This window comes from Oreochromis aureus, linkage group 17 (assembly GCF_013358895.1).
Source record: "Oreochromis aureus strain Israel breed Guangdong linkage group 17, ZZ_aureus, whole genome shotgun sequence".
In the NCBI taxonomy this organism is placed as follows: domain Eukaryota; kingdom Metazoa; phylum Chordata; class Actinopteri; order Cichliformes; family Cichlidae; genus Oreochromis; species Oreochromis aureus.
The window spans coordinates 24,068,283-24,080,415 of NC_052958.1; the positions used below are offsets into that span (position 1 = coordinate 24,068,283).

Here is a 12,133-nt window from a genome sequence, read left to right on the forward strand (position 1 = left end):
TCTAAAAGACTCATTGATGGTTAGGAGGAAGTAATTACTGAAGTTAATTCAGAAAGATCAATAGGAGAAAGAGTCTAAATACATATCAATGGTACTGAAAGTAGCTGGACATAATGTTACATCTGTAAGATGGTTATGAATAATTTTTTATTTAATGCTTAAAATTTTATATCTCTGACTCTCTCACATCTGGAATCATCCGTCCCTCTTCTTCACCATTTGGTGTTTCTTTTTGGTTGAAAAGAAATACAAAACTCTCCACCCTGTATTTATTTCCCTGGTCTAAAAAAAAAATCACAATTTAAAAACAAATACCAGTTTCATCTGTTGTCTTCTGAACCAGATGGTTGGCTTGATGGTTTTGGATAACCATCTTCTCCAAACTGGACCTGCGTAATGCTGATCACTTGGTGAGAAAAAAGGAGGGGGACAAGTGGAACGCAGCATTCAACACTCACCTCGGACAATTTAAGTATCTGGTAATGACATTCAGTCTCACCAGCGTCCCTTCTGTGTTTAGGGGCTCTCGTCAACAGCATTCTCTGAGATTTCTTCACCTATCTCAATGACATCTGGATCTTCTCAGAGTCAGTCCAGGAACATGAAAGCCTTGTCTGACAAGTGCTTCGACAACTTCTTGGGAACAAGCTCTACGTTAAAGGTGAGAAGTAGGAGTTCCACGCAGAACTTTTGTCATTGCTTGGTTTCATTGTGGAGAAAGGACAAATAAAGGCCGATCCAACAATAGAGGCAGTAGTTCTGCAGATTGGTACCCATCTTTACTTCTAAGAAACACTCTCTCTCTAAGGTGCTTTTATACCCAGTCATAATACTGATGATTAACTTGATTACTTGCAAATATTCATCCTTTCTAGTATAACATACTTTTCAAACCTTTTGTTACCCCTGTGCTAACTTTCTTGAGGTGTGTTGCTGCCATTACATTCAAAATTAGCTAATATCTTTATTAAAAGTGTAAAAAGTGTCTAAGTTTGAACATTTGATATATTTTATATGTTCTATTGTGAATAAAATATGGGTTTATAAAATTTGCAAATCATTGCATTCTGTTTTTATTTATTTCACACAGCATCCAAATCTTTACGGAATTGGGGTTGAAGTATAAGTTGTGCTAACATGTCTCTATCCAGGTCATGGTAGTCTAAGGAGTCTAAGGAGCTTGGAAAGAAAGCAACTTCTTTAAATTACTTGAAGACATTTCACCTCTCACGCTTCAGTTATAAAACAAAATGGTAGAAAGCCCCAGGTATTTAAATCCTAGTTAGGGTTTAAATATACGGACTACAGAAACCACCTGTGCTTTAACCTTAATCCGGACTGCTTCCCAAGAGTTTGCACCTTGAGTCTACAGTCAAGGGACAAGAGCTGAGGCAGATCTTATAGAGAGCAAAGTAAGTAAGTATGAAGAGCACTCCAAAGTGAGATCAACCTGACCCTGCAGGAACTCACAACACTTCTACCTTCCATCATTTTACAAGAGGTTTGTGGACAAGGCACAGTTGGCACAACACACGAAAGAGACAACTCCAGAAATTCCAAACACTCCAAACCAAAACTTACTACTTTCAATTAATGCCCAGACTATTTCGGTGAAAACAGGAAGACATCACAACCAAAGACAGCCAGCACAATTTATCAAGTTCAGCTTTACAAATCTGATCATTTTACCATCCAAAAACCTTTCTGTGCACACAAATGTCTGTGCAGATAACCATTTGTAAATCTTAGTTTATGCTTGTGGATCATATTGTACACAATTGCAACCCTTTTGAGGTAAATTGTGTATAAATGATCAATATTTATTCAGGTTTGGGCGTACATATTTTTAAAATAGTTTTATATGTGGTCAAATTGCTTTGTATTTGAGTCTGAATCGAAACACATGCTTGTGAGTCTTCAAAAGTTAAACACAAATCACTGCACACATTTTTAAATCTTCATTTATGTTTGTGGACCATACTGTACACATTTGTAACCCTTTTTAATCATATTTCTCTTCTATCTGCCCAAATGAAAAGTGTAGGGGACGGACACATTTGCAGCACTATAAATCCCACTTCACATCTAAGTGCTTTCTATCTACTATTCACACACATTCATACTCTGATGTATGCATCAGAGAGGAACTTGGGGTTAGTATCTTACCCAAGCATATTTGGCATTTTGACTGGAGCAGCCAGGGATCGAACCACCAACCTTACAATTAGCAGATGACCTGCTCTACCTCCTGAGCTAAAGTAAAAAGGTCAGTCTGGGGATGATGCAAAAGTTAAAATTTTGGATGGAGAAGACTGATGGTTTGACATAGAAGAAAAATGGTCCATATATGTCCACTGTGAATGACCACCTTTGAACACAGTGGGTGGTTTATGCCATCAGCTGTCTACAATTCAGTCTTGAGATCCCAAGTGCCTAAACTCATGTTGCATGAGGTGATCTCAATAGGTCACATGACAGGGTGAGGCAAAGTCTCAAACTGGTTTCACTTGAAACCAGTGTAATGACCCATACCTTTTCACACACTGGCAGATGTGCATGATTAATAGTAAGTCAGGTTAAGGGACAGCCCCCACTAGGTTTAAATCCCTGGGATTTTCCACCATTTGGTTTTAGAAATTAAGAAGCCTCTTGGATGAGAGGTGAAATGTGCTCAAGAAATTTAAAAAAGTCCACTCGCTTTCTTTCCAACTCCTTAGACAAGCTGTGCAAACCTGTGCATATTTGTGTTACCTGTAGGAATCGAATGAGATAGCAGAGCACCAGTTTGTTGATATGTGGCAGGCCCAGCACCACACCGACAGCTGCCTCTGGGTTGTCATAGTGACTGATACACTCCTCATAAAACTCGTGAGGGATAAGCGGTTCTTCGAGCTCCCTGTACCAGAGTTTCAGCAGAGAGGCTGCAGACACAGAAGAGGACACCAAGTGAGACTTCTAAGAAAGCACTTATTCAGGAATGAAAGTCATTTGAACATCTCATACTACTGCAGGCGGATCATATCTGGGCTGCAGAGACACAGTGTTCAGTAGCACTATCCAACAGTGTGTACATGTACCAGGAATGTGTGGGTCTTCCAGTCCTGTAGGGATTTTCCATTGATCCACTTGCAGCTTGAGGGCATTGACTTCATCTATGTCCCCTGGTACTCTGGAGATCAAATGTCACAGGATATTTACACTTACAGGCCCTCTTCTTATGCTACATAGTTGTTTTGCATAAAGAGTGTGAGAACCAGAAACACAAGGATGTACAAGAGCTTCATCTCAGACATGCAGAAAGCAGATACAACACACACAACCTGCTGACCACATGACTGCTCACAAAGACTTGTAGCACCTCTTATACAAACACAAATGTTTCTTCATCATTTTTGAAATGCATTAAAAATATGTTGAAAACTGACACATAACTGCTAGAAGATAAATCTGATATCCAAATACATGTATTAAAAGATTATATGTCATTAACTTGCCCAACTTTGCACTTTTTTTCTTCAAGTTTTAAACTGACTGTTTGTCAACCCTGAAAATTTAATCTGGTTACCTTCTGTAATTAAGAAGTTTGAGGGCTGGCAAAAATAATGCAACATGACAAGCACCAAATTTTGACCAAGACTTATGTACTTTAGGAGCCTGTAATCAAGAAATTATTTAACGTAAGATTTTGCATGGTTCCACTAACTAATGACACATTAAACAGACATTAAATGCTTCACAGAATTTAATGTCTGTAAAGCATTAATTTTATTTTGTTTCATTTTTTTCCCCTTTCACATCTGTTTTCACACTGTGCAGTCCTCTATCGACTATTTGGTCCCATTAGCTCCCTTCCTCACTCACCTGAAAATGCCCTCTGTTTGGTCTCCATTGAGACACAGAACCTCTTCAGAGAGGCGAGTCTGTACCCATGGCAATTGGCGGTCTGGATATCTCTCCTTCTGGAGTGCCATGACCTCCTCAAGGGAGGACCCGAACATGGAAGGGTTGAAGATGGCGTTCCTGGCATGCTTGATTTCCTCTATGCAGGGTTTCTGCACACCCTGAAAAAGTGTGACAGAAACGCACACACAGACACACACAGATAACTTACTGCAGGCCAGCTGAGGCAGAGCGGAGAGCAGTTTGAGTACTAAAGGAATGTTCAAGAAAGTGTAATCAAGTATTAAGATGTCAGTGAAAAAATCCACAAATATAGTTAAACAGTACTTGAGCGATTATGGACTTTGGCGATCTCTACACGTCAACCATGGGAATATACTTTCTTCTCACATGAGTATACTTTCTAACTCTTGTCTGGATTATTTCCTAGTCAGCAGCTCACTGTTGAGTGACATTTCAAACACTGAAATACATCTTATACCTGTCAAGGATCATGCTCCCTTGTCTTTAATTCTAATACCTAAGTAGGTCATTCAGCCAAGTAAAAATTGGAAATTTAAAACATTATTGCTTATAAATGAAGATTTTATTAAATATTTTAAAAACAGAGTGGGCTTTATATTTAGACTATAATGACCTGCCTGGAACATCAGTATGTTGTCTCTGGGAGGCAGGAAAAGCTGTGATGAGAGGAAAAATAAGTTCATTCTCATCTTATCAGAAAACAAATATATATTCACCACAGATGAGCTCATCTAAACACAAAATTGATCTGTTTCTTGATAACATAGCCCTTCCAAAATTATTAGCAATTAGGTTATAGCGATCGAGGGTATAAAATGTGTTGTTGATGTTTTACTTTTTCTCCAGCATTCACTAACCACCCTCTCTGAGGTAATGACATTAATAAACCTTCTCAAGAGCTTTAGATTATTCAATAAACTGGCTGAAATGTACAGTTCTTCCGATTAATTGCTCCTTCCATTTCTTCCTCCACCCCACTGCAACCTGGAAATACTAAATAGTCAGGTATTGTTTCTCCTAGGCTTGCAGATTTAACTACACTAAACTACATACTACGTATTTATGAGTATATTTATACTCATAAATATCATGTCTACATGTTCTTCTTTTGCAGGCTGCATCACTGAAATGAACTGGCTGCATTTGTGTCAATAAAGACTAGGTTGAAAAGGGGAAGTAAAAACATGTGGACAGACAGTCAGCACTCTGTACCTTCTTGGCTCCAGTGAGTGCAGCTTTTGTCAGTTTCCTGTAGCAGTATTTAGCATAACTGCTAATGGCCACACCTTGAGCAACAGAAAAAGACAACATATTAACAACATTAGGAGACTGTTTCGGTTGTCTTAAATTGATTCATTAGCACGACAACAACTCAAACATTCTTCCAATCTGTGGAGATCCTGCATCTCACCATGTCAATCACTGGTGTTGGATTACCATTTTGTACCATATGTGGATGACAAGGTGGAGCTGGTGAATAAGACTTCAATGCTCAAGCCAGCGCTCAATATATGTATATCAATGATAATTTGCATCGGACAACCATTTCTTATTTCAATAATTGCTTAGGCAATGGTCGCAACTATTACTGTGTTTTGAAAAAGCAAAATGAAATAAAAATTTTATTAGTACAACAACAGTAATTGTAATCTCCGAGTAAAAGAGAGATGGAGTATCAGTTGTTTATGAGAGCCTTTGAAAATAGTGCTGAAAGTAAATCTGACAGCCATAGTGACTGTCTGTGTTTTGTTGCAATTTACTCGAGGTCACCCACGGGAAATAGCAAAAGAAGTTATACTCAAGCTAAGGCTTTGTTACAGGAACATTTTGGAAATGAGCAAAGGATCGTCAATGAAACTGAGCTCATTAAATCAGAGGATGTTAAGGTACTTCAGGACTACAGTTTATTTCTTAGAGAAATGGTAAATGTTAAATGAACTGATTCTTACAGTGGTGTCAAAAAATGTTTGCCCCCTTCCTGATTTCCTAGCGTTTTGCATTTTTGTCACACTTACATGTTTCAGATCGCCAAACAAATAATTAATATTAGACAACTATAATCCGAGTAAATACAGTTTTTAAATGATGATTTCATTGATTAAAGGAGAAAAGTTATGCAAACCTAACTGGTCCTGTGTAAAAATAGTAATTGAGTTCAGTTTCACTAAACAAACCTGATTACTGGCAGAGCTGTTAAATCAAGAAAACACTTAAATAGAACCTTTCTGACAAAGTGAGGCAGACTGAAAGATCTCAAAAAGCCAGACATCATGCCACAATCTAAAGAAACACCTGAGAAACAAGTCTGGAAAAGGTTATAAAGCCATTGCTAAAGCTGTGATGCTCCAGTGAGCCACGGTGAGAGCCATTATACACCAGTGGAGAAAACCTGGAACCATGCCTGTAAATAAGGAAAACATTCCACATCAGAAGGATATTCGAACATGGCTTCATTTAAGACACACTCAACTTCTAGAAATCGAGTCAGAGATTGAGTCACTGTTAGGGGTAAATGTACCAAAGGCACTGGCAAATTGAAAGTAGCTGTACATAATGTTTGTCTGTGAGATGGTTATGAGTATTTTTTCTCTAATGGATAACATTTTGTTTGTAAAGAAATTCATTAAGTTATTACCAGTTAAATGAATATTTAGTTCAACAGAGCTCTGAATTCTGGTCACCTTGGCTACAGTGCTGAAGAGAAACCTAGGGTTATTCTTATTTTCTTCAATCAGTAATGAATAGTAAGATTTTCTAGTAAGTAGGATTTTTTGTTTGTTTTTAAAAGCCATCCCTAAATAGACGAACTTAGACATACATTGTTTATTTGCTCTACATAGAACAGGGGTGTCGAACTCCAGGCCTCGAGGGCCGGTGTCCTGCAGGTTTTTGATATAAATCTGGGTCAACACACCTGAATCAAATGATTAGTTCATTACCAGGCCTCTGGAGAACTTCAAGACATGTTGAGGAGGTAACTTAGCCATTTAAATCAGCTGTGTTGGATCAAGGACACATCTAAAACCTGCAGGACATCGGCCCTCGAGGCCTGGAGTTCGACTCCTGTGCCACAGAATATAGAGCAAAATACTGTTTTTCCAGGCTAAATGAAGATCTTCTAAATAAGTGAGACACCATTTCCTCTCCAGTTTAGAGTTATCTGCTTTAGGGTGTGAGTTTGAGAGTTATACCAGGGAGTCAAGCACTTTTGATTTGAGGCTGTCTTTTTCAGATGAGCCACAGTATCCAGAGTCGCATGTAGTGAAAATGTAAAGCTATTAGCAGGATAATCAACCTCTATGGGAGCAGAGTTCAGGTGCTGCTTTGCACTGTGTTAGCACATGGCAACGAAGATGATAACAGTAGAGGAATCATATCCTTAATCTTAGTTACAACACTTTCAGACAGACATCTACTGTGATGAAATGTCTTCACCACTTCTATAGCCATGACACCAGTTTTCCCATGCTTCACTCGTGTACGTTCATTTGAAGAGGAAAAAACTTCCACAGGGACTCCGATGTGAAAAGATACAAACTCAAATTTATTCCACAACTTGTAAATCTTCCTACAGGAGTAATCAGGTCTAAGTTATCCTCAACAACAAACAAACTATGGTAGGAAAACAATGTGGCTCTGTCCTTCCCTGCTGCAGCGTCTTACCTCTGCTATACTAACCTTTTTCTCTTTTTCTCTCTTTCTCGAAATGTAAAAACACAATGACCACTTAATTCAACTCAATTTTATTTCTGTAGCTCTAAATCAAAAAACAGTCGGCCCAAGTCACTCTGTACTGTTCATGGGGCCCAGCTGGACGCATCCCAAAGAGACGACATGGGCCCAACATCCCGTAGGCCTGCCACTCACAGGGGGCATCATAGCGGTCAGGGGCAGCCAAGAGTGGAGGCCTTGGCGGACCAATCCCCTCCCATCGAGGCTGGTGATCGAGACATGGAACGTCACCTCTCTGGTGGGGACGGACCCTGAGCTGGTGCATGAGGTTGAGAGATACCGGGTAGATGTAGTCAGGCTCACCTCATTGAATGTCTTGGGCTCTGGAACAAGCCTCCTTGAGAAAGGCTTGACTCCTGAAGGCTCTGGATGTTGTAGGAATGTCTTGTTTGACACTCCTTTGTAACATTGTGTGGAGATCTGGGGTAGTGTCTCTGGATTTGCAGACTGGGATGGTGATTGCCATCTTTACGAAAGGGGATTGGAGGGTGTGCTTCAACTGTGCCAGGATATTGGAAAGGACAATTTGTCTGCTAGAAAAACCCCAGATCCAGGACAACAACGCAGTTTTCATCCTAGTAGTGGAACCATGGGCCAGCTCTTTATCCTCTCAAGGATATTACAGCGTGAATATATGTGGAAGTTTGTCCAACCAGTCTACGTGTGCTTTGTGGACTTTAAGAAGGCATTTAACCACATCTCTCGGAGTATGCTGTGGAGGGCGCTGTAGGAGTATGGGGTGTCTGGCCTGTTGTTATTAGCCATTCCCTGTCCATGTACAACCGCAGCGAAAGCTTGATCCCTTATTGCCAGCAATCTGTTAGACTAATTTACAGTGGGTGTTGGACTCCACCAAGACTGCTCTTTGTCACTTTTGTTCACAAAATGTATGGACAGTATTTCTAGGTATAAGCAAGTAGCGGCCTCAGAATCTCATCTCTGCTTTTTGTGGATGACGTGGATGACTCCTTTTTAATGTATACGTCAAAGTCAGCAGAGAGGTATTAAATCACCACTTGGTACTTGTTTTAGTCACACATCTTCACCAAATATAAAATCATTCTTATAGTATTTAATTATTTCTTTGGATTGTGAGTTATGTAGATGTTTGTTGGAACTATCTGGTGATAGAATCTCCTCCAATAACAATAGAATAGAATAGAATAGAATAGAATAGAATAGAATAGAATAGAATAGACATTTATTGTCATTGTACATGTACATGAAATTGTGGGTGCTTCACACCAAGTGTGCTAGAATAAAATATAAAAGTAGACAGCAGGAATAAATAACACCTGAAGGTGGAGACAGATTCCACCTGTTCTCCATTTACATTGACAGGGGAATGGACCTGTCACTGCCTCCTGAAGTCCATTATGAGTTCTTTTGTTTTAAGGACATTCAGCTTCAGGTTGTTTTCTGAGCACCAGTGGGACAAATTCTCTCGCTCCGCCCTGTACGCTGTCTCATCTCCAGTTAGGAAATCCTGTGATCCAGGAGCAGGTGGCGGGGGGGATGTTGAGGTGGTCCAGTTTGTTGGTAAGGATGTCTGGAATGATGGTGCTGAATGCTGAGCTGTAGTCCATGAAGAACATCCTCACGTAGCTCTTCCTGTCATCCTCCATGGACTGATTTGGTCTGTAAACAAACTGGTAGAGATCGAGATAGGGCAGTAGGCAGCCTCTGATGTGCTGACAGACTATCCGCCTCAAACACTGGTGAGGGCTTGACTGTTGTCAGTGAGGAAGCCCTCTATACTCCTCCTGCAGGCCTTCTTCGGCCCGTTTGATGCTCCTCCTCAGGTTGTCCCTGGCAGTGCTGTACAGAGAACTGTCCCTCAGCATGAAGGCTCAGATTGTCCTAGGTGGGGGAGGGGTGTCGGATTGTAGGCCCACTTGATGTTATTCTACACATGGTCCAGAGTCCTGTCCCCTCTGCTCATGTACACTTAACATGTTGGTGGAATTTGGGGAGTACTGATTTTAAATATGTCTTATTAACAGCAACAATATTGCCTTTTTTTATGTTTTTCCATCTGCCCCATAAACCAGCTCCCTTTTGTTAAATTCAGTTCCGCCTGTGTTGTCTGCATTTGGTCCTCCCTTAAAACACACGCCAGTGATCGTGACACCATTAGCTTGCGAGGTAGATAGAAGCGTCTGCACTGGCTGGACATGGCCTCTAAGTACGGTTAGGAGTGACTGTCTATAATTCTACTGTTGGCATCAGTTCTGAAGGACATAAGGACAGAACGCTCCGCCCCTTCCCTTACCAGATTCACTCCAGTCCTGGCGGTGTAGATTCCGGACCGGTAACTCCACTGAGGCACTGGATTCAGTTACAATCTTAGACAACACTCCCAGACAAAGCAGTTGTAGTAAATCTCTGATTGTAGCTCCTCCGTTGTGTTTGCGAGGGATGCATTGGTGAGGAAGATTAATGAAAGCGGGGGTTCATGTTGTTGTTTTCGCAGCTGGACGCGATAGCCAGCTCTGCATCCCTGCTGTTTTTTTCATCTTCTCGCTTGCTGTTCCTGACAACAACCCACGAAAAACCCGATGGTCTTGTAATCGCGGGTGGGATACTTTGGTTGCAATCTAAAGTTAAGTCGGAACCTAGGTTGAGGCCAATGCCAGTTCTTAACAAGTGAAAGTGATCAGTGCTTTGCAGGAAGACGCAACAAAAAGGCATAAAGGAGTATGAGTAAAAGCAGTTGATTCGTGTAGTAAAATAGCTACCCCTGAGTAGGTTTTTTTTTTTATATCTGAGAGTCAGTTTACAATAAATGTAAACAATGTAAGCTTTAAGTTTATTTATGTGGCGGGTGCTTTGAGTCTCTGTGGTTCCAATACCACAGATATTGCCAAGTTACAAAACTTGGCAATATCATTATGAGAGATTGCAAATGATCTTATTTATAAAGTAGTGTAGAAAGAAAAATGTTTGTGCATGTGTGAATATATGTGTTTGTGTCTTGCGCCTGTATGTTGAGGGGATATAAATTAAACATGTACGGAATAAAGAAGTTCATAAAAATCAAAAAGACAAGGAAAGGCGAATGCTGTGTCAATTTCTTTTCAATGAAAAATTCCTGTGTTACTTTTACAAAATGCTTTGTCAATATCCATTTGCACCATGAAGTGCTGTCCTGTCAATTTTTAAGCATTTGGCTAAATAAGAGTAGAGAGTGTAAATTATCCCAGTCTTTCTGTCAACAGCCACCTCAATAAAATACCATCAAAGTGACTTGGTTCCAGTCAGATCATGTGTCACTGGTACTAAATAGCAAAGATGTGTGTTGCACCCTCACCTTTGGTGTCATTCAGAGGGTCCATGTGTCGATAAATATAGCCCTCCAGGTAAGTGTGGAAACGGGGTGTTGGGGGGAAGAAAGCTAGACAGATGGCCATCAATTCCCAGCCTCGCTCTAGGCTGTCGTAGCGGAAGTTCTCTGTAGTTTGACGACACAGCTGGATGTAGAGCTCATCACGCAAACCCTGATTACTCCACCCACGCACCACAACCTGACAGACAGGCAGAGAACCATGTAACTTTAAAAATTTGAGGTCATTTTAACTTTTCTGTCCAACTGATTTACCTCAATTCTACAAAAACTGGAATGGTGCGTAAAATGTATATGAAAACACAATGCAATGATTTGCAGCTGTCATAAACCTGTATTTTATGCACAATAGAGCTGGAGTTGAGTGTTCCATAGGCAGGATGCAGGATTTTGAACTGAATGTTAATAACAAGCCAGATGGTCTCTCTCCTATTTAATGCAGGAGAATTTCAAACGTTGATTCATCTGACCACAGAACAGTCTTCTACTTAGCCCAGTCCATTTTAAAAGGACCCTTAGCCCAGAGAACATCATATCACATCTTCTTTGCATGATAAACCTTTAACCTGCATTTGTGAATATCGCAGGAATGTTCACAGACAATGATTTCTCAAAGTGTTTCTGAGCCTGTGCAGTCATTTCCATGAGAGAATAATGACTGTTTTCAATGTAGTGCCACCAGAGGGCATAAATAACACAGGGATCTAATACTGCTTTTTCAACTTCATACTTTCTGAATCTTTTGATGATCTTATGTTCTGCAGATAATGAAATATTCAAGTTTTTTTTAACTCAATTTTACATTGAGGAACATTATTGTGTCTCTTTTCATAGTCTTTTTAAACCAAGTTGTGTTACTGACCTGTTGACAATTAACCAAATTAGCTAATATTTTAATGAAATAGTAAAACGTCTCACTTTAAACAATTTGCTAAAATACTGTGCAAAAGTCACGATCCACCCCTCATTTCTTTTTATGTTGGTAGGAAAATGGGAAATGGAACAGTGATCTATTGAACTCTATAAAACATGGAAATACAGTATAAGGTAAAGGGTACGAACAGAGTTTGTAAACTTGAAATGAGCTTGAAAGTCAATATTTGGCATGACCGCCTTTATTGTTCAACAGCCTGA

At 40.0% G+C, this 12,133-nt stretch overlaps 1 protein-coding gene across 1 annotated transcript in view; it reads right to left on the reverse strand.

The window, feature by feature from the left end:
* Positions 1-12,133, reverse strand: part of arhgap39 (Rho GTPase activating protein 39) — a 63,460-nt gene that overhangs the window by 6,590 nt on the left and 44,737 nt on the right. The window contains exons 6-10 of the mRNA XM_031740551.2: positions 10,967-11,180; positions 5,137-5,210; positions 3,862-4,061; positions 3,078-3,169; positions 2,752-2,921 (exon numbers count right to left, since the gene is read on the reverse strand). Coding sequence (XP_031596411.1) covers positions 2,752-2,921; positions 3,078-3,169; positions 3,862-4,061; positions 5,137-5,210; positions 10,967-11,180 — 750 coding nt within the window. The remainder of the gene's footprint in view (positions 1-2,751; positions 2,922-3,077; positions 3,170-3,861; positions 4,062-5,136; positions 5,211-10,966; positions 11,181-12,133) is intronic.